This window comes from Lepeophtheirus salmonis, chromosome 2, assembly GCF_016086655.4.
Source record: "Lepeophtheirus salmonis chromosome 2, UVic_Lsal_1.4, whole genome shotgun sequence".
Classification (NCBI taxonomy): Eukaryota; Metazoa; Arthropoda; class Copepoda; order Siphonostomatoida; family Caligidae; genus Lepeophtheirus; species Lepeophtheirus salmonis.
The window spans coordinates 20777727-20802246 of NC_052132.2; the positions used below are offsets into that span (position 1 = coordinate 20777727).

The following is a 24520-nucleotide window of genomic DNA, read 5'->3' on the forward strand; positions in this document are numbered from 1 at the left end:
TGTCTAAAAGCTGTTTTTGTCTCTGTTTTTAAAATAAATAACCTGGTTATGCATTTCTATTTGCAGACATATATACAACTATAATATTATATTATAGGCGATTATTCTCTTTTACTTTTTATATAAATATTACTGTTGAGCTTTAGTTCTACAGTTGTAGCTACATTTTTATTTCTTAAATCAAGTTATCAACCAGTTTTTATTGTTTTACGTGCACACACAAAAATGAGGCATTAACAAACATCCACAAAAACTTTGCTCTATTAAAATAGACGACAATTACAGTTGTATTAATTTTATTTTTAATTAGACATCTCAATGTTGATGTATGCTGGCTGCAGATTCAAGGGATGTAGGGTAGACCAAGGACAGTTGTAAAAGTTTTTACCCTCATCTCAATCGTATGGAGATGGTTTACATTAGACACGTCAAAATTTACAATGAACTACCCACATACTGAATGCTATAATGAAATGTGAACACTTACTAATTCAATAATTAAGATTGTGTTATTGAAATTAATTTATATTCGGATATATTAGAGCATAAACAGTTAGTTACAAAACTTACGTACGAGTCGGGAAAATGATCCTTGAACAAAAACGACGAATTTTCATTCGTGCACTCCTTGACGTTGGATAAACTCCAACGGAAGTCTTCAAGCAGTTTGGCGTCCCCATGACCACTGCCTACGCCTTCTACAAGTCCGAAACGTTGAAGAGGAATACGAGCTCTGTCAAAAAGGACAAACTGGATCCGGGGTAGTTAAAGAAAACAACGTAGTCCACTTTTGACAATGAAAGAAACCCATCGCCTCCGTTGCAAGACTCCTTTGAATGAGTATTTTGAGTTCTTTTGAACTTTTTTTTTAACACTTTTGACTCCTACAGCCCTGATGCCCAGCCTTTCGACTTCACATTTTGGGTGCACGTCGAGGCGAAAGACAAGCCTCAAACCCGCTGGCAGGAATCACTGGTACTAGATTATTATTTTTTTTAAATAAAAGATAGAGGATAATGTTTTATCTTTTCTAAAAATCGTCTTTTTTATCATCAAATGTATTTTCAAAACTGATAATTTATAGAACGAATTTTACTTTAAGACCGGTCCAGATAGAATAGGTTATATTAAATCTATCTCGGACGAATCTGGGATTTCTTACCAGAGACTCAAAATTGTTACATATGTATGTTATTTTTGAATTTGTTTAGGAAATATACCAGATACTAGTTTTTCACTATTTGCTTTGAATATAACTTGTGAAATATTGTAATAGTCGTTTCAGGTACGGTTGCAACAACTAAACACTCAAATTTTAATTAAATTCACAAATTCAAACAAAATATGTTTTTAATAATAAAATATAGACATTTGAGATAGTTTGACAATAGGGAGTGTTTGATGTGCAATACATGACTACTGGTGCGCCTTTTATCCTACCAAAACCTGGCAAGATCTCAAAAACTAATATGAAGTCATTCAAATTACCCACTGGCATCATTTTTTTGTGATATGAATTTAGATTTTTCACATTTCATAAGGTTTTTGCCGCAATTATTGAGCCATTCATCAGCTGATAAGCAGGGACGTTGAATATTCCATATTAACGTTAATCTATCATATATTATATATCAGTGATCTCTATTATAGATCGGAGAAACTCTCTCTCACAAACTTCATCAAACCCCTACCCTGGCTAACAAAAATACTTGCTACTAAGTGTAATTATATAAATTATAAAGAAAAACTACATGCTTGTTGCAAAAATTGACTGCATTATTTGTAAAATAAAATACTTTAACCCTTCAAAAACAGTTTTTATTCAATGTTGCGAAAAAAAAGTTGACGAATATGATTGACACTATCCCACGGTTTCCCTTACAAATTAATTAAAACGCACGTTAACGGATATTTCTATATATGTTGACAATGACAGTCACTTTTTGTTTTTCTAAACTCCTTTAAGGAAATAAAACAAAGGAAAAGGTTTATCATAAAAAGGACGAAAATAAATGTTACCTAGGATCTTCCTCTTCGAATTGTAAATGCCTCCTAGCAACATATAAAAATATGGTATTTTCATGTGACATAATCAAATGTGAGAAAGTCAATAATAATTAATCATTGATCCTCTTGGGATAGGGGGAAAATACTTTATTCAAGTTAATTCCGAAAATTTCCTTTAATTACATGTCTAAATAAATAAAAATCAGGTGTGAAGTATGCAATATTTATTGTGTTGTAGTATGGAGTATCATTAATAGAAATGCCATGCACAGACATTTGTATATTTGCCATGTAAAATCTCCTAGAAGAACATCTGGGTTTTTTTATGGCGCAAAAAAATTGAATAAAGAGGCATGAGCTCTAATTGGAGTTATAACTTCTAAGTGAGGTTTTTTTTGCAATGAAGAGGTTTTTTTTCCCCCAAAGCTGTTACCCCTTTTCTTTAATTCTATGAAAGTCGGAAAGTGACACTGATCATTTGATGTAAAGTTAAAAGAGTAGAAGTCCTTTTGGAGTCCGAATATAATTGATGATCGATATCGGAGTAACTTTTGTCCACATATGTCTTTTTTTTTAAATACGGAGTGGTATTTTTGCCTACTCTTTTCTCTCCTAGATGTTTGTAGCTAATCGAATCAAACGGGTTGCCATGATTCAAATTATCATGGTTTGTTCTTTTTTTCCTTGTTTTTTTTTTTTAAATACCAAAAGGGCACATAATTTACAACTCTAGCTAGAATATAGACTGGGTGTAATTCATTTATATCTTGTTTATTAAAACTGAGAGAAAATTCATCAAAAAGGTAATATATATTTATTTTTTAAACGAGGCATAATTTATACCTATATACCTACTTATATCTAACAATTTGTACTTAATCAATAGGTATTGTTACTTTCGGCGTAAAAATCTAGACATATTAATTATTAAAACTAAGTCATATGACAGAAAATTAGGTTTTTTAAATTCAAGTTGTATTCTTTGTGAGGTCATGTTCCTTGCATATTATCAAAAAATTACTTATGTAATAAGATATAACTGTTTCATGATTCATTTAATTCTCGTAGTAAAACAGCCATACAATATATTTTAGAGTTTTAAACAGTACATGTTTTGATTTAAAAAATAAAAATTTAAACTAAAAATATACACCTGTGACGTTTAAAAACTTTGATCCGAATAATCCTACAGCAGACTATCCTACCTGAAAATAGTTTTTGGCTAATGTACCCAGCCCTTATGTTCAGACTATTAATCTCTCTTACACATTATTCAAATTATGTGGTATTTGTTTATTTTATATCCTCTTATACATGATGTATAAGTTATAAATGAAAAATTGTGAATTGTTTATGTTACGTAACTAGGGCGCACGCAATCAAATTTTCGGGCCAGTCCCAAAAAAACCATTTTATAATTCCAAATTCCTATAAAGTAACTTTTTATGATAAAGGCTGAATTCATCCATTATTAAAAATAGCCCACAGTTTTATTTATTTCTTGGTCTAGAAAATTTTGTTACACAGCTTAAAATTATCAAACAATTTTCTCATATTCAGAACAAGTTAAATAAATATTTAGAAAAAAAAATTTTTTAGATACTATAATTAATTTTCTATAATATATATTACAAGGTATTTTCATTTTCTTTATGTTGAAGAATGAGTATGAATCTTTCACATATCCAAAAAAATAATAATAATAATAATTAATCCACAAAAGTAAAATAATTTGAATCTAAAATGTCAACTTTTCCTTGTTTTAACATAAAAATAAATACAAAATAATCAACCAAACCCGGACAAACGTAAATGTTCTTGAATGACGATATTTAATTTACAGATCATTCAAAGGTCACTCTGCATGGTAACACATGTTATCAAGTGAAATATAAAGTTGTTTAATATATGATAATTAATTAATGAACTAAAATTAAAATGTAAGTACGATATCATAGTAATAATTAATATCAATCAAATATTGATTTTTTTTTGTTTGATGAAAATTAGAAAAAGAACACACTATTCATAACATCGCTTTTTTTGTTCTGATAGGTGGGACTGAACAAATTCTAAATTAAGATCAACAAAACGTTATGTAAATTTAGCCATCATAGTTAATTAATTCAGCTTGGATTAAATCAGTGGAAACTGAGGACTGTTCTTACTTTGCATTCATTTTTGAGCGACTGAGCGGGAAAAAAGCTTTAACTTACGTTTATTTCTTATCTCCTTTAGTGTGTGCTTATTTTCATGATCTCAGAGCTGCCTGTAGCTAATTTAATAAAATTTTATGACATCTATGATGCTGAAATTATTAAGTTGACCACGTTAATATTATTTACTCTATTTTCACCACCCTCTAACTGCCCTAGCTAATACAGCACCAACAGATAGTTATTCCAGAAAATTGCTAGAGGACAATTCGTTCAAACTTGCTGGAAATAGAAAAAAAAGTATGTGCTCCCACTAACTTCACTACCCAAACTTCCTTGTATACAGTCTTGTAAATTCGTATTTCTTATACTTTAAAATAAAAGAGATCATTATTTAAGGTCTGTTTTAAAATAAATACATAAATCAAATACCGAATCCCCCTCCTCAAGTCCAGATTTGTTTTCTTTTACAAAGAGTAATAAATAACTTTAACTGTTGTTATTTTTATTTGGTGTAATAACTCGATGCATATGATATATATTCGAATGAATACAAAGAAATACATTGAAAACTTGTAGATGTTTTGCCATCTAATAGCTCCATTTCCGAGCTTTCAAACGCTTTCTTTTCTTTTTTGAAGAAGAAGAAAATTGAACTCTGTTCCAAAGTGAAAGGATAGAAACGAAACAAATGGAAGATTTGTATATAAGACAGACCCCTCATTCTTCTCCTCTTATTATAAGTATTACATTCTTGTACTTTAATATCACTTGTTTCTTTTATTATTTTGAGGATATCAAAAATAATTTATCAGAAGATTAGAATTTGTTTCCTTTAACAAACATAAGAGAAAAGAAAAGATGCGTTACATACCGGGTGGGAACTTGAAACTTACACACTTGATAAGAAAATAGAAAATAACCCGCCATTCTTTAATTATACATTTGCCAAAAATATTTATTTTACCTTTTTCTGATACATATCGAAAGTCAAATTGATTTATTGTATGCGGCCACAATTGGCCTCACTCATAGCGGCAAACCTCTTGTGAAAAGAATTACAAGTATTGCAAATTAAGTTCGTGTCCATGGCAGTCTACTTTTTGTCAACAGAAGCCTTCATGGCTTCAATGTTTGGGTGACAGGTGCCATAGGGCCTCTTCTCGATGTGTAGCAAAAAAGAAAAGTTTAGAGGAGGATTGACATCCGGTCTGTATGGTGCCCACATTTATTAGCCCAGAAAGAGATGTTGTTAGCCATGAAGGTCTGAGTCATTTTCCAAGTTTGAGCGGGTGTCTCATCTTGCTGAAAGACGACATTGCCGTCAGGGAAAATTTGCCTTGCCCCAGGGGAGTAGGTTCGCCTTGAAAACGTCGATTTACATGGCTGCCGTTAGTCTATAACTCTCTGGGAGCCAGGATGATGGCGTTCTTGAGTGGATCTACATTAATGATGGACTTTTTTCCGGAGCCTTCCTTCCTCTCCATGGTTTTGTTGTGATTTAGCCTCTTCTTAACATTGTTCGATGGTCTTCCAAGTGATTTCCTTCAGCCTGACCACCTTTGTTGGAGTGTGATCCGTTCTATGAAGAGTTGATGCCCTCAGGCTTGAATCTCACTACGATGCAAAAAAAAAGGGCTTAGACACGGCTATCTATTCAATTATAGACAATTTTAATTACCTCACACATAACATCTCAAATCAATATAATACATATGTCTAAGTATCAAGTTCCCACCCTGTACATACAGCTTTATTAATAATACTGAGGGGTTTATGTTTTCCTTGTCAGATGTAACAGACATATATTATTTGTCTGTATACCTACATGTATTTTAACTCACTCTTCGCTATATACTCTGACGATGATGATTATGGACTAATGTTTACAAACAGATGAAGGATATTTAGAAATTAATGAGGCTATTTCTTTTAATGCCAGCAAATTTAAATGGCTCTATTTTTTATAAAGTGCTTAAAAGAAACAAATGTATGTATGAGGATTACACTAGTCAACCAAATTTCAATTCGTTTCCCCCTTGGATTCATATGGTCTTTTCCTGATAGTGTTACTAGTATAGCGGACCTATTCCATCCTTCTCTAGCACAACAATTTATCTGACCTTAATCAACTTTTGCAGGAGAGCCAAACATGTTGATATAAGAATTGACCCTTTATTTTTAATAAATTGATTTATTCTTATATCAGAGTGGTCAGGGGGTGGCTCAGATAATCTCCTACGAAGTAGTGCTTACAATTTTAGTTTTTAAAATAATAATATTCTATTTAGATACATTATTTTATCAGTGTAAAAAATAATATTAGGTTGGGGAAGAATTAATTTCGTATTTTCCGCCTCTTTTTGTTTCTTGTTCATTATTTGTCACATCGGATTGGATAAGGCATTGTAAAGGTGTAAATATATACTACAATAGCTTTTTGGACAGTTTTGCCCTTTGCCGGTTCAATCGTAGATTATCGTGCGTCGAGTATGGAGGTCTAAAATGAATAAATCACCCACTTTTACTACCTGAAAGGGAAAAATGTTTCCAAAGCGATTAAGAAAATTTGCAATGTATTTGGGGCCGATACTCTTTCGGTTCGTATTACACAATAGTGGTTGGAGCAATTTTTTTCGCGCTCAATTCTACCCTCTAATGTAAAGAACTCGACCGTTTGAAGCTGGTGATCTAGCAGAAGCGTTCAGCATTGTTGAATAGGAGACTAGACATCATGAAGACAACGCCAGGCCGTACACATCTTTGATGACGTACCATAAGCTCCAGGAGCTCGGATTTTTATTTTTTCACCCTAAAGTCCGGATCTGGCACCAAGTTACTATCACCTGTTCTTGTCTATGGACAACGCGCTTGGGGGTACAAATTTGGGCTCAATAAAGGCCTGTGGAAATTGATTGTTCGAGTTTTTTGCCAATAGGGAAAAGGACTTCAACGAAAACGGAATTATAAAGTTGGATTATCGTTAGAAACAAGATATTGAATAGAATGGGACATACTTGCCTTACTTGAATGATAGTAACAATTCTTATAAAGTATTACAATAAAGCCAAAAATATGAAATTACTTTTACCCCAACCTATCATACCCAATGATTTATTTTTTGTAAAACTTTTTTCAAAAGGATAGAACTCCCCAAAAATGAAAATTTTGCAGACACATTGTTTTGCCAAGTATGGCTGCCTTTTAAAATGGTACTATATTCAGTTGAAATTCAACCGGTTTTTGGAGTGCTATTACGTCAATGACAAATTGTCCTGCCAATGACGTAGCCTTCTAAATTTATAAGCTATAAAAGTTACGATGCAATTTTTTGGTCATTTTCTTTAACATTTAAAGCTCTAGTAATACGGCATGACTTCATCATATAAGTTATAAATGACGTCATCAACATTTCATTAATAAAATCGTTATAGACTGAATTTTAAATGAAGCCAACTTAGCCGAAAATACGGCCCAAAAAAAATGGAAACGGTCAACCTTGCTATAAGATTTCCGGAGAATGTGTCAACATTAGAAGTACCCTCAATTTCATGCATCCGTCATTTACTTCCGAAATCATTGGTTTTTTCTTATTATTAGCAACATTATTCTATAGTTAGAAGCAGAGGTTTCAAGTAATAAAAGAAGAGGGGAAGATATGGCTTGAACTTTTGCCAAAAATAGAAGGTTAAAGATATACATACATATTTTTATATATAATAAGTTTTATTTTTTTCTATTAAAATTGATGATAAGGAAATAAAATAAGAGTAGACAATTATACGTCACCCACGAGGCAGTTCTGAATATTGAAAGTCCTTGTCACTTCCTTAGGGTATTGTTTAGTAATCACTGAGACTAAAATATCTTACAGTGATATTTTTTTGATCCAGATTCTTAACTTATAATATTTTTTTGGGATGTTGGCTCATTATTTTCTTTATAAATATATATTATGAAATTAACCAAAAAGGCTCCAAAGAACATTTATTTAGCATTTTTATTCCTTATCGACCCTTAATTTATTTAAATGTGATGATTTTTATTTAAATATGACAACTTTGTATTTATGTCTTAGTTCCGGGTAGTTCGTTTTTTTTTTTTTTTTTTTGGTTCCCGTGATACTCCTAATCTACACGGCGTTATCCCATTAATATAAAAATATACACTATTTTTCAGCTGTCGATTATGTTCAACTTCTCTTTTCTTTCAGTCTTCACATCTTAACTGGACTACTTTCCTAAGGTTGTGAATCACCAAAGGTTAAAGAATATGAAAGTTGAAGCCCCCTGCAGAGGGTTTTTATTTTCCAAAGTTTTTATATGTATTATTTTATTCTTGAAGAGAGAACACTAAGTGTTAAGTAATCATTTGTTGTGGAATGATAAGTGTGAGTCTCTGTTGAACTCTGAGTAGAATTGAATTCCTGTCTGAAGGAGGGGTTAGCCCCAAAAAGTAGGTTTATTTATATGTATACTAGGAGACGATGGCCGCGTTGCAGGGGTTAATAGAAACAAAGAGTGAAGGTAGAAAAAGGAGACAGGGAGGGTGATGAAGAATGATACAGGGGGAGAAAAGAAGAGGAATAGAAGGAAAGGGATGTTTTATTTAAGCTAAAAACCGGATTTTGGAAAAATAAAAAATATTGAGTATTTACAACCCTATTCCTTTTTTTCTTTTTAATGTTACGTGATGAGCCCAGAATTATATTAGTCGATTGAACTCTCTGATTAAACTTTAAATACACACGATCGTTACTAAACCTCATCTAGAGTCACATTTTTATCTCAATGCAACATTGCTATTTTCAGTGATGAAAACCCTTTGAAGGAATTTTTTTTTTCCTCAGTAGTTGTCATTATTATTTAATTCCTGAGTAGTGAAACTACTTTCCTATATAGATTCAATTATATACCAAACCTGTTTGAATGTTCGTTTGTGCTCATAAAAGACTGACACTGAGGATTTGTTGTGGAGTGGTTATTGTAAGCCCTTATTGGACTCAAAGTAGAATTGGGGATCGACGTCGGAGTAATTCTAGGAAATATCTTTGTCTATTTCCTTCTCTCCTTCCTCCCTTGTCACAGATAATTATAGCTGATCTAATGATACGTGATGAGGATGATTCTTTCTCTCTTCCTAAACAGTCTTCAAATTGTGAGGGTTACCTTGTTGAATTTAAGTTGTCGTATTTTTAACACGCCTATTGTATACAGGAATTTCATAACTAGATATTTAAATCAAAAATGAATTCAGAGGACATATCCAACTAGAAAAACTTTGTTTTTTAATATTGATACATAACTAAAGGATAACTCACTCAATGACGTCACGAGGTATCGACTTTTTTTTCTTTTTAGGTTTGGTAAGTAGGATTCCATTTGACTGCGGTCCTAGGTTCTAGATAAGGACTGACACATCACCAAATAATTAGTAGTGTTCTTATAGGTAATCAAAATTAGTACAAATTGATTGTTTTTCACTATTGATGAGATTGGAAGAGGGGGGAGGAGGGGAGTTCAAAACAAAGAAGATAGAGAGAATAAAAGGAAGAAGAAAAATCTCTTTTCTTATGTTTTATTAATAAATTTGATATTATTATTTATTGGGAACCGATAGCCTTCTCTTATATATGATAAATAAATTTTTATATTCGTATGAAGGAAAAAAATCGAGATAAAAAACTCTTAAGCAACCAAAATGGGGGAAAAAACAGGGGGGGGGGCCTCAAAAATCATCAATATTGGAAAAAATTATATTTTTTTCTATAACTTTATTACTCTCTCCCTATTGTATATATATATCTATATATAAGAAGTAACATTTCTATTAATTCAGTCTTTTTTAGTCTTTGATTAGTTGAAACTCACTTGAAATACCGAATGGTACATTGAAATCTTAACACTAACTAATTCAATAGTTAATAAAGTGTAAGAGATATTAATTTATTCATATTTCAATATGTTAAAGCATAAAGAATTAGTCACCGAACAAAAGCAAATCTGAGCTCTCTAGCGTACGTACAAATCGAGAAAATGACACTCGAACGTGATAAACAGATTTCCATTCACGCACTCCAAGCAGTTGGGCGTCTCCAAGACCACCGTCTTCCCCGTCAGCAAGTCCGAAAGAAGATTCAAGAAGGGAGCTCTCAAAATGGCTAAAGTGGTCCCGGAGGAGTTAGAGAAAAGAACCCCTCAAGTCCTTGAGGGGCCATGCAAGAGATCTTGGGTTTTACACCAGACTGTTCAGAAAGCTATCAATGAAGTGGGTAGGAAGAGTCTTCTGAGGGCAGAGAAGCCACTTTTCAAAACCAGCAATGAAAGAAACCCATCTCCTCCGTTGCCCGTTCTTTTTTTGACAGTTTAGGGCACCCTATATCACTGATGCTAACCTCATCGACTGCACCTTTTGGAAACATGTCGAGGGGAAGACCTGCAGTGTGTCCCATCCAACCCCAAGGCTCTCAAAGCCACTGTCGTATAGCACTGGGACGCCATAACAGATGAGTACGCCGCTGGAAGCTATCATTGCCGCTAAGGGCGGTTACATCAATTATTAAAAGAGCTCAGACATAAATTTAATTATAGTATTGATTTTGTTTAAATTCTAACGTTTATTAACAAATTATATCTTGTTGAAGTTTAAAATTCAAAATTTCCAGATTTTAATACCAACCGGTATATATAATGATTTTTGTTTGTTTGTTTTTACTTTGAGACATAGTTTAGAAAACGTTTTTATTACCCCAATTTATCAAAATTGCAAGGATTTAAAATTGTACAGTCAACAATAAAGCAAGTTATCATCATTTTTATCAAACTTAAATCTAGAGTAAATTTAGATTCTCCATTTCTATCAGCAAGTTATTATAATTATTTTTTTTGCGCTGTAAATTTCACTTTAAGTAACAAAAAAAAATTTTCAGAATGCAATATTTACTAATTGATTGATTTCATTTGAAATGTCATATCTGTGTTAAATTAATTAAAAAAATATATGAACTTTTCAACTGTTTCATGGCCTAGTAATAAATTCACTTTTCTTGTACGATCAATTCAAAAAGGAGCTTTATCCTTAAAATATTGTGATAACTTTATCTCAAAATATCAATGATATAGAGCATTTTTCATGGGTATTTAAACATAAATAAAAGTTCCGACTTTCACCTATCAAATAAGATATTTTTACAGTTTCTGAACTCATTCTTTTTGGAACTATGAACCACGGAAATAAAAGCACCTATTTTCAACTTTAAACTTGAGTTCTAAACGTAATAAATACATGGTTTTTGAATCTATTCAAATTAGAGTTTGAAATATATATTCAATTCCTTGTTCCCCCTTTGGAACAGCAAAAAAAGCTTTGAATCTTAGAAACAGCGAAGATTCTAAAGACTTATCATGTAAAATATATTTTTTTAAATACATCATAAGAAATTGTGTAATTACACTGAATAAGAAAACGTTTTATTAGTTTTTTTCTCTGAAAAAATAACAACAGAAAAACTCCCAAAAATTGAGAAGTCTTAAAGTGAGCACTTATACACTGCATTAAAAACGGATCAACTATACCTTTTCAAAAGGAAGTATATCAGCAGGAGCAACCGAGGGGGAGGAAGACGAGATTTATTATTCCCAAACGCAGGTTTTTTTGTTTTAAAATTGGAAATTAATTCGGTCGAGAGAAAAAATTTTATGAGAAAATTGGGGTCAAATTTTTTTTTTAATAATTTGACCAAATTCTGCAGCGGAGCAAAAATGTTACTTTTTGAAACTTTTTCTATAAAATTGCAAATCCAAGCCGATAAACACACGACAAGGGGGGATATCTAAAAGTTAAGGGTGCCCAATTGCTTTGGACAAACAAAGACATGGTGGGGATCAAATTTTTATTTTTTCGTACGTCACAAATGTAAGATTTAAAATTTAAAACTTTGTTTTATTATTATAGAAGATTGACAAATTTTAAGGAAATTTTTTTATTAGGCAATTTTAACAAAATTTATATGCAAAATGCTATTAATTTGACAAACCAATATTAGTCAGGTGGGTGTAACCTGGAGTCATTATTTATGGGAGAAAATAATAGTTTGACTCAAAAAAGGGATAGTCTACCATGGGTATCACAATGCATCATCCTACCTTTAAATAGGTAGATATCTATTAATGCATATAAAAACATAAATTCTTCCATTTATAATGGGTATAAAGATAATTACAAAGGCTGCAGTGGCCTTCATAAAGGAGGGAGAGGGAGTAATAAATGACTTTTTTAAATAATGAATAGACATAAAAAGTTGAGAATGTTACAGAATTAAAATGTCTATATTTATATATAAAATCTTCATGGCGATAAACTTTATCTCAACCGGAACAAAATATATATGTACATTTGCAAGGAATATAAGGGAGAGGGAAAGAGAATACCACCATTATGTGAATGATACGTAAAATTGCTATGAATTTCTTTATTTAGTTATTATTATTTTATGTATATTTTAATCCTCAAAAATGATAACAGAGAGAGGAAAAAAGAGCTCTAATCAAGCTCGAAATTCAATTAAAAGACTAATTAATATAAAAGCTCTAAAAAATTGCGACAAAATGAAAGCTCCAGAACAAAAAAATAAGGATAATTCCCATCCTACTGAGAATTTGGACTTGTTTATGTAGAACTAACCTCACTAGGTGCGTCCGCATGATTATAATTGCCCTCCCCCCCCCAATTATAATCCTGTGGAGAGCTTGGAATTGCATATTTTTGAAAAAAAAAAAAAAAATAACAGATAAATTAAATTTTTTGCTAAAAAATTCAAAAAATGAAAGTTCTTCGAGAAAAATTAAATAATTAATTTAAAAAAAAAAAAAAATTCAAAAAAATTTCAAAAATTCACAGCTATTCAAAAATAACTATTTCTTTTTGGAAAAAAAATTCAAATTTATATTTTTTTAGAGTAAAATTGTAGGGGAGAAAATTTCAGATACTTAATTTTTTCGAAAAATATTTCAAAACTAAAAATTAAATTTTTGGGAATAAAAGATTTAAATTTTAAATTTTTTTCTCTGCTGAATAATTTTTGAATGAAAAATTTTACTCCTATTTTGCAAAAAAAATTATATTCTCACCAAACAAATTCTACGCCTCTGATCACTTTTCCATTAATACTTCATCTTTCATAAAATACCTACTTATATAGGAAAACAAAATAACAACATTTATAGAAAGTATTGAAAGGTTAAAAATTATAGATAAGGATATCAATATTTTGTTATGAAGGAATTTCTTATAACTTATAAATAATATGATATGATATTTGAAAAATACTTCTGTCAATTGGTTATATTTTTTTCTCCTATTTTTATTTGTTCTTTCCCTCTTTTTTGTTTGTAGACGAGATGAAAAACTTATATATTCGTATATTAGGGGGGTTTCAATTACGAGTAGCGCGGTTATATGGTTAAAAAAATAACCTATTCAAAATGTTATAGTTTATAATTTCAACTTTAGGTCACACATCTCGTTCAAAGTTTCAAAGTTTGTTTCCCATAAAAACATTTTGATACATACTTTTATAGTCTGTATAAAAGTTACTTTTCTAACATCCTATGGAACAAAAAGAGGAAATAACATAAGACAATTTTGTTAAAAATGGACATAAGATAAATAGTCATTCAGTCTAAATTAAGAGACGACTAAATCAAAAAAATAAAAATATTTAATGATAATTTGAAATGATATTGTTGTCTTTGGGTAATTAATTTAGAGAAATGAAAATGGGGGGGGGATTTTTAACCAAGAGTGGATACAATTGTATAATTAACAAAATATTTACAGATGCCATATCCCATAGACGTCTTTAAAGTATCACAGATGCCAAGGTGTGTACAATTTTTATAATCGCCTATAACCTGCCTTTACCCAAAGTTGGCTACTGAACGCCTTTTCCCACTAATTTTGATATTTTATTTCGGAAAATGTACTAAAAAGTTATGTGCTATACGTCTATCATGAATACCTCTATTACCACGCACTGGGCATTAACCTTGCGGTGAACCCTATGAATGTTTTTCATAGATTTTGAAATTCGTACAGATAGACTATACTTTATTAATTATTAAAAAAGATTACACCGATATTAATAATTTTGAAACACAAAAAAGTAATCAAGAATTCATCGACGTCCTAACATTTTTTTTCAAACTTTGATCGAGATGTGCGATCAACATTGTATTTGTAGAAAACTTAAATTCGACATTGGGTATTTTCTTACAACACGATAACTTTTTCGCTTAAGTCATAATCAAAATTAAGAAAAAAAAAGTTAAAAAATGAACCACCCTAATACTATTTATAGGGATTATCTGTCCTTAATATGAGACATAAAATCAATCAGTCCTCACAAAATGTCCCAAATTTTAAAACGCCCTCTTCAAGTCATAATTTTCAATAATATTATAGTCAACTATCTCATTTTACCATTTGAGTTAGTTTTATTAAAATTTAATTATCTTTAAAACACGTGAATATTTTTACATTATTCTTGGTTTAGGCCTAAGTTTGTCTTATTGATATTAAAAAAGATTGATTTACGTTGACTTCATTTATCAAAGACTTTTCTCTTACGCGTCCATAAAAATTTAGGAGGGACGAGACATAATTTTTTAGGGGATCAATAGATAGATAAGAAATAAATAATTTTAATAAACCAAAATTTAATGATAGCATCAATTAATGGCTAATAATTATAATGGCTAATTTTTTAATTAAATAAAGTATTTTGATATGTTATATTTGATAAAATTAGGGAGCTGCAAATCATTAAGCACATCATTTTAGAACTCTAAAATGATTAAAAACAAGGTGCATAATATTTTTAACTGATAAATGGAATATTAAAAAATATGAAATGAACAATTTTTTACTCATATCATCATTTTTGGAACGGTGGTGCAAGAGGCCTAAAAAGGACAAATTTGATATCAAAAATACAATTTTTCTACAACAGAATGCCTTGAGAGGCCTCCTATTTTTCTTTTTCGATTGTACCCATCAGAAAAGGTATTTTTGTGGTGGGAAAAAATATTAACTCGAAAACGAGACAGTCTCATAGTTTTTGTATCCTATAAGAACTAAGAAATACAATAAATGTAAATTAAATATACAAAAAAATATACATATTTTGAGTTTATCGATTCAAGAAAATATTTTTAATGAAATACACTTTTTTGTAAACATAAGACGGCTTAGGTACATATATTCATGAAGAATAAAACGATGAAGAGACTGAATATATATACATAAACCCATGAATGCCATATCTATGTAAATTCAAGTTTATACACAGAAAGGATAAAATAAAATAAAACCCATACGCTGAAATTAATTCAATTAAGTAAGCTATATTTAAAAAACACAGCTATATATTGTGGGCAGGATGTATCTTGTATAAACAAGTTGTACAAGTTGCAACCCAAAAATGAGTTTGTTAATTTCATTTAAAGAATTTAGAGTAGTACTTGTGATGGCTATAGTGTTATAGTTGAATATTCCTTAGATATCCCATATATTATTAATGGTGTAATTTTTGGACAATTCCGACGATAATTACAAGTTGATAAATGATAAAACATAATCAGTGATGAAAATCCAGTGTAGAATGGGTATGTTAAAAAAAAGAAACCCAAAATTCACATGACAATTTTAGGAATGTTTTGGAGGAGATCAACTACAATCAGCTGTGACAAGGAAGGAGGGGGAGAAGGAAATAAACTCCGATCTCGATCCCCAATTCTACTTTGAGTCACACAACTTCACCACAAATCCTTACTCTCAGTCTTTTATGAGCATATACAAATGTTTAATAAGGGTTTGAATATAATTGAATCTATTTAGGTGAGGAAGTTTATTACTCAGGAAGTAAATAATAATAACATTATTACTAATTTCATATAAAGTATCTCTGTTTACTAGATTTTTTGTAAAACTTTAATTATATTTATAACACGTGAATATTTTGCAATTATTTTTAATCTAGGCCTAACTATATTGAAATCAGTCTTATTAAAAAAATAGAAGATTGATTTATGATGATATCTTTAGTAGATATATATATTATGACGTCATTGGTCGATATCTATGATCACGTCACTGGTCGATATATATGATCACGTCACTGGTCCATATCTATTATGATGTCATTGATCAAAGGTTGTCCCGTGGGATGACTTTTGAGTCCTATTCTGAACTCTCATTAAAATTTTAAGACCGGACCGGACGTTAATTTTGTTTGGGACGTATACACCCCTAATATTTTTAATATGTACAGTATACATATTATAATACGTTATTAGATCTTTTGGGAATTGATTTAGGAGCATAAGCATCTACTATGTATATACATAAAGTGAGATATACATATAGAAAAATGCCCGTCTCGTATTTCATATATAATATTACATTATATTTTCTGCAAATTCAATATGCTACACACTAAAATGAAACAAAGAGAAATTGTTGCGTATGTTATATGAGACACTCACATTAGATTGATTGATTGATTTGGTTTTGTATTTTTGGGTTGTTTTTCCGTTTGTGTTCTTCTGCGACTTTTTATTCAAGCACTTTGATAGAACGTATTTATCTATATATGTAGGTGAGCGGAGACTAGCCATGAATATATTTATTTGACAGATATTGTGCTACTCAGTCCTCCAAAATCGTTAAAAGCAATGTAATAGTTTGTCCATTTCTGTTATCTATCAAGAATCTCTGCAGAAAGTAATTCTGCGTTTCTTTCTCAAGAAACATGATGTTTTCAGCTATAGATGAGAAAAAGAAGACAATAATAATAGGTGAAGTAAAAAGTTCAAAGCGTTCTTTCGCTTTATTTTTACAATAAAATCAACATAGTTATGATTATTCAATTTTGATGGTTCCAAAAGGGTTTCTCGATAATTTTACTTCCTGGACAATGGAATAAGTGCTCACGGCATGCCCAAATTCGACGATATCCATTATTTTATCAACATTTTCGAAGTCCATATTACCAGAACGGTATTGTTGGAACCACCGCTTTTGCTGTGGCATTCAATACTCTATTGGGTTCATAAACAGCACAATTTTTTTTTGCCCACCTGCTCCGCCTTTCCACTTGGTTGTAGTGATACTGAAAAATGTATCAAATTTTTCCTTTTTTTACGTCCATTTAGGAACCTTGTAACACACATCTGGCTTTACCAAACACAAAACTCCAAATGAACTTTTCTTAAGTGCATACTTTACTCTTTATGCAATGCATTAATGGAGATATATAGCTCACTAAAGACATCTACGAAAAACGTTAGAAACTTTTTAGTTAACTTAATATATTTGTTTGTTTAAAAAAATGACCAAAATCAAAATTACTATTTTTTTTTTTTTTTTGAGTTATTTTCGAAATTGACTAGTGATACTTATTCATGATCTTAGTTGGAACTGAAAGAAATGTAAGAAACTTCATCGATGGTAAGAAAGGAATGCTTCAGCAAAAGTTCAAGCCTATAATATATAAAAGCAGTGAATATATCATGCTGGAAAATCTCAAAAAGTGGAAAATGTTTGCTGTCTCAGATATTGAGTAGGTAAAAGGGATGTAGTTTAAGAGGACCAGGTAAAAACTAAGTTATAAGATCTTAAATTTTTCTAAGATAGGGATAAATTATGTACTTACGTCTAAACCATTGCTTTCCAACTGGTGTTATTTTTATCTTGTTTCATCATATTTCGCCCACCGTTTATCACAATTTATCGCGTTTTTATTTTCTCAAGAAAAGGAAATATATTTTTGTGACGTCTTCGTCTTGTAATTCGTTGACAAATACACTTTGTTTATTCATAGCTAACGAAATTCATATTTTTTCCACCCGAGGCACCTCAGAACTCTTATGGTCCTCTGTTCATCATCAAGAGCATCGCTAGTGATGACACAAATAATAAATATAAAATTTGGCGGATCATATTTTATATGGTGGAAAAGGTGTAGATATGTCTTTTGTAGAGGGGGTATGACTTCATCCTCAGGACAGTGTTTAAGGCCCTAGAGGCTGTTGCAAGACTTATTTGGCACATTTTGCCATGAACCTTAATCAGAGTCCCCGGATATTATTTCAAGGAACGTTTCTGGCATTCGTTGAATATGGGAGTGCTTTACTGGTCATGTTGGAAATTGCAAGCATTTTTTCTTTTATGCCCCCCTCCTTCCAGTCGTTGTAGACGTCGTAGACGGTGTCTTTGGATATCTGAGGATTCTTCATGTACGCTAGTATATGCTACAAAATGTTGAAATACAACAACAATAGGACTTCACTTTCATGAAAAGTTTGGGAATCACTGGTCCAATATTCAAATAGATATTACCATTAACTGTTTTCTGAGATCGGTGCCAAAATTTGCATATTATTTTGAACTTTGCAACGAAAAAACTTGAATCTCTATATTATATCTACAACCTGAGTAATATGTGAAAATATGAATTTCGTGCCAAATAATCCTGTTTTCCCCTACAGTGTAAAAATAAACTTAAATATAATTATCATATTTTGTTAAGCTCAAATGAAATTTAAACCATAATATTTTTTCCTTATTTAAAATTGACAAATTTATATTTTCATTTTTGCAAACATCAATGATTCCTTTTCTTATGTACAGTATTCATAGATTAAGTACCATTATTGTGATTATTGCAAAATGTGCCCCCCCCTTCCCCCTTTCAATGACATAAAAAATGAGAAAGGCAAAAAAAGAGACTCGTGGAGTTATATTGTAGTAATAATTATGACTACTCACACAAAAAAAAAATATTTCAAAAAATATATTAATCTTTCTAAATAAAAGAATATGTCAAAAGGATGTTTTGAAATTGACTGAGTACAAAATGAAACTCTTACATTATATCTTGAATTTGTACGAGTGTTGTTAGGTATCCCAGTACTAAATATTGCACTATTGATGTACATACACATTTAAAACGCCTGTGCTGACTTTAGGTACAAAATCGAGGCGTGGTGACGGCTGACAGCAGTTGAATATATTATATTGTTAAATAAAGGCTGAAGATCTTTAGCACTTTACTCTCGTTATTGATCTTGATAAAATCAAACTATTGGACCCTGTACACGTTTAAAAAGTTACTATATTAGATTGGTAATGGAAACGGTACTTTAGCACCATTACGTTATTTTAAATATGGGCCCACCGATTATTAAACATTTTAATTATTAGAGCATTTAATGGAAGAAATCCCTAACGGGGTTTATCGCCAAAACTGAGGCCTATTTTGAGTTAAAAGAGAAATCGTACTATAAAAATGGCGTCAGAAAATTGTATAACCGCTAAATCGTTGTATAGTCCTCGAAAGTAACTAAATTGAATAAATTAATCGAATTTTGGGAGATAAATATATGTTAATATGTTAGTTTATTAACTTTTCAGCCGACCTATTACTTTACTATTTAAGTACTAAAAATTTGAAATCAATTATTTCATTAGTCTTAGAGATATGTACAATTAAACTAAGCAAATTTAAATATTTTTTTCTCCATAAAGGCAATGAAAATTTGCTCAATTTTTGATCCAATTATGATTAAAATTTGTGTTTAGTTTAATTAAAGAATATTAACTTCAAAAGTATACGTTACACGCATGTTAAATGCCACATTTTAGATATATGAACCCTCAAATAATAGCAAGCAGTAATTCCCCCCCCCAATTTTTAAGGCCCATTGTTAGTATGATGCAGAGCAGGAAGAAGATGAATATTACATTTTCGTAAACTCTACAGGTCAGCTACATAATCATAAAATAATATTTACTTCGGAATCTAAGAAATTTTTGAAGGTTTTGCCGTGGAATGACTTATATAGAAAAAATGGGGGAAAATAAAAAAAAGCTAAAATAGGAATGCAAGATCTATGTATATATAATATTAGTTGGATTAGTGTTTATGTTGACTCAATGAGGTGGATGAGGGTTGAGCCCCTCTGTAAAATTGTACCTATTGTATTTTTTGAATAGGCAGAGGTAGGTAATTAAATATTGATAAACAGAAGTATGTATTTATTATTGAGTTATTTCTTGGAAAAAAGGAGCTTTCTAGAAATAAAAGGAATTAAAAGTAGAGAAAGATTCTGAATGATGATTATTCAAGTTTTATTCCTATGTTTATTATTATTTAAGAAAGAAGAATAAACATACTTAAAAAAGGAATCAAAGAAAGTTTTAGTTTCTTAAGACGATATATGCATAAATAAATAAAGGATAAGAATTGTTTTGAATGAGTAAAAATATACTTTCCCGTAAAATCAACTGTTTATTGCTGATAAAAAATAACTAACTTATTATTTACTTCATTTTATTTTTGTAAAATTGGTTTCGAACTTACTATGTAGTTTTGAAGTAGAGTCATACATCACAGGCGCCCGCATAATTATATTAGGGGAGGGGGCCTTACATCTTGGATTTTTTTTCTAACAAAATTTAAACTTCAAATATTTATATTTTTGTAAACAAATTTCAAATATCCGAAGCTATATACAAAGAAAATAAATTTTGTGGAAGAATATTTATGAAATCTATAGTTGTTCACAAAAATTTTTAAAAAATTACTTTATTTGTTAAATTTTTTGGAAAATAAATTTACCAAAAATTTCATTTCTTTAAAAAAATAATCCTAAATCCACTATTGTATTCTAACATTGATATATTTGTTCAGGTCAATCTATGCTTACCATAGATCTGACCTCTTCAAAAACAAATAAAAAGAGATGATAATATAAGACGGAACCTATTATTTTTAATATTTTTTATTTGTTTTTTCCTTTCTTTTCTATATCGAAATTTGGTTGAAGCTTTCATATATAAATGAAGACTTTTCAACTAAAGCAGACGTTTCATTGATTAATATTAATTCATTTTACTTGAAATTCTTAAAAATCCAGAAGGAACTTCAGTATTCGTCTATTAACTAAGCTTAGAAGCGTACATTAAACAGAGAAAGGGTTGAGTCCGAGTTTTACTCCATCTAGTAGGGGAAAATGAGTAGAAAATGAGTATAAATGTTTACATATGAGTCACAATATTATCACAAAAAAATAGTAAGTACTTTTCCTCCCTTTTAGTGTGAAAAGGGAAAGATACAATTAAGATATCAGTGTGTAATAATGGCAATTATGTACATAAAATACAAATTAATTGACGATTAATCCTTGTTTCCTGAATACTTTTTAACTTTACTGCATTCCTAAAATAATTATGTAGATATATCAAAAATGATGATCCATAATATGTATTTGTATGTCAATATACACTGAAACAATAATTTGGATTATGATTATAGAGTTGTAAAAAATATGTCCTTACTCAGTTAGGTTTTTTTTTTTTTTGTAGTGATCAACCTCCTCTGCCCAACAAGCTTTTCCCAAGGCGAATATCCCCAGGTTGAGTAATCTCAGTGCAAACTTTTCAAAGGCGAGATATCCAAGATCCTATATGACAACATTGAATTTAAAACTTATTCTCCTAAAATAACAATTGCTGCACCAACTGCTTGTGTTTAGAACACTTTTGCTCACGTTCAGTTTGTGTTCAATTTGTTTCTTCTCCATTTCGAGCATTTTTATCTTAAATTATTTTATAAGGATATTTGATAAAAAATTAAAAGGCTCAAGTCATAAATTGACATGGTCGTTTTTGATATCTTTACGGATATATTTTAATTTTTTTTTTTACATAACTTAGAAAAGTAATAAATAGTTAAATACCAATATTAAATAATAATATAGAAGGATTGCAATCGGAAATTTAATATAATTTTCCCAATGCCGATTCCCGAAAAGCATCCAATTCTCCGATACTGATTAATCGTCCCATCACTAATTTGAATTTTAATATTTTTTTAATTTCCTAGAGAAAACATTTAAGTTTTAAGTAACCATGAGCGCGTGGGCTCACTAAAGACAAGGTGTTCCACTGAGGATTAATTACGGAGTTAGAAGTGTAAGTTCTAGTTGTATTCAGTATATAATTGAGGATTGACCTTGGAGTCATTTTTATCAATGTATTTGCTCGATATGGAGTGAGGTTTGTATTTATTTCCTTCCTCTTATAGCTACTTCCAGGTAATCTAATAAAACGTCATGACAGCAAAGCTGCTGGCCTCACAAACATTCTTCAATGCCACAGGATTATCGTGTCTATTACCGCTTCTTTTTAGCGTATTATCAGAGTTTAAGACTTACAACTCTGTTAAAAGACAGTGTATTACCCGTTTTGAGTTAAATCCGAATATATTTGATATTTCATGTTAAAATCTTGGTTCTGAACAACTTTTTAAAAAGGTTATTCTCAATTAAATGTAATCAGAACCGTTCTGCTATACACCCAAAATCCATCAATACCTAAGACCGACCGGGAGAAAAATTTGTTCCTGGTCCAAGTTTCAACACTTAATTAAAATCATATGAACCACATTAGCTAATTAAACTGCTACGTTGGTGAATAAAATATGTGTAAATTGTAAGTTCCTTTTTAAAATGATTTAATGAAAAAAGTAATAGAATAAGGTTAACGTGGTTTTAATTTATAAATATTATTTTATTTTATGAATTCTTTCCCATAAATTATTCTACATTCATAAAAGTTTTTTTTTTTTTTTTTTTCATATCAACTCCATACAATTTTGAACCATTTATATATTTTGGTCGTTAAAAAACCTTTATTTTTATAGAAATATGAAAGAATTTTTATATATAATCTTCATATACTTACATATATTTTGGTCGAAGAAAAACATAGGAATAATATCTATAAATCCCCTATTATTATTCAAGGCAAAATGATTTCTCTATAGAATTGAATTCATTTTTTTTATTTTATATGTACTACAAATTAATTTTCTCAAATTGTTATTGAATAATAACTACACAAAATTATTTACTAAATATATTTCTTTTTTTATTTACCTCAGGTTGTGTTGCAGTGCGGCTTTTAGAAGACTCTGTTATTCCCCCACATGCTCTACGTGGTCAACAAACTCGACTACGATGCAACTACGATTTAGAAAATGACAATTTATACTCTGTCAAGTGGTATTTCAATGATCAAGAATTTTATCGCTACATTCCGTCCGATAGTCCAAAAGTTACTATCTTCCATCATTTACCTGGGATTCGAGTAGATGTAAGTATCCAAATAGCTGGATAGTGTTGTGGTCAAAATTATTTTACTCAAGATCAAGACTAAATAACTCTAAATCCTAATTTTGAGGAGATTGATATTGTGCACGTCACTTCTTAAAATAAAAATATTTTAAGAATTAATTCTTGAATTATTGATCATGGAATGATGGACCAATTTTAGTATTTGAAAATATTAAAAACTGTACAAATTCCTGCACATAATTTTACAAAAAATGTTCATTTTTGGATATAAAAAAGATACAAAAATAGTTCAACTTTTAGTCTACATAATTTATTTGATTGTCTTCAAAATTTTGCCGATTTCCTAATCCTGACTAATTCTGGTATAGTAAAGAACATTTTATTTCTTATTATTTGTTGTATTTTATACGAAGTTTAATTTGTCACTCTTCCAAAAAATTACATTTGGGGTTCTTCAACGTAAATAAAATCTTGAACAAAAATCTAGAAAAGGACAAAATCCCAATTTAATTTTTGACTTCATCAGTACCGGGCCAACCGTCATTATTTGTTCATCTCTATTATGCAATTTTGAGAGGTTAAGAATAATTTTTTTACAATTTTTCTTTACGTAATGTTGTAGAACGCATAATCGTCAATTGCTAAGAAAAACATTTTTGACATACTGAAAGGGTTAATAAGAATAATTTGGTGATATAAATTAACAATAATTTGTAACACACACTCAATTTTGAGAAAAATAATTATAACTTGCTTTTGTGTTCACCAGATGATGTTTCTAGTAGTTATAAAGTATGCATATTAAACACAACAATATACAACTAAAATTGTAACTAATTTATAAGGAGACTCACAGTATTTTCATAAAAAAAGCGGGTAAAAATATATTTCTTATTTATCAAAAACATATTACCTTCGACTGATTTTATATGAATTTTAAAGCATTCATTTTCCTAATTTTGAAAATAATTAAATGCATTTTATTTGTTGATACAGGTTAAATAAACATAAATTTAATCTATTTTATATGAAATTGTATAAAATATTGAATTGAATCCTCATCATATGTATCATTGACTGTATCAATATACAATTATGATTTAGCATCTATCGATAATTCTTGTTTTGTTCATTTAGAATTATATTTTTCTAAGGTAAGAT

General features: G+C 30.1%; 1 protein-coding gene across 2 annotated transcripts in view; it reads left to right on the forward strand.

Annotated features, from left to right (window-relative positions):
- LOC121113866 (uncharacterized) overlaps positions 1-24520 on the forward strand; it is a 261784-nt gene that overhangs the window by 215694 nt on the left and 21570 nt on the right. For both annotated transcript variants that reach the window (XM_071886682.1, XM_071886683.1), the window contains exon 2: positions 23167-23378. In XM_071886682.1, coding sequence (XP_071742783.1) covers positions 23167-23378 — 212 coding nt within the window. The remainder of the gene's footprint in view (positions 1-23166; positions 23379-24520) is intronic.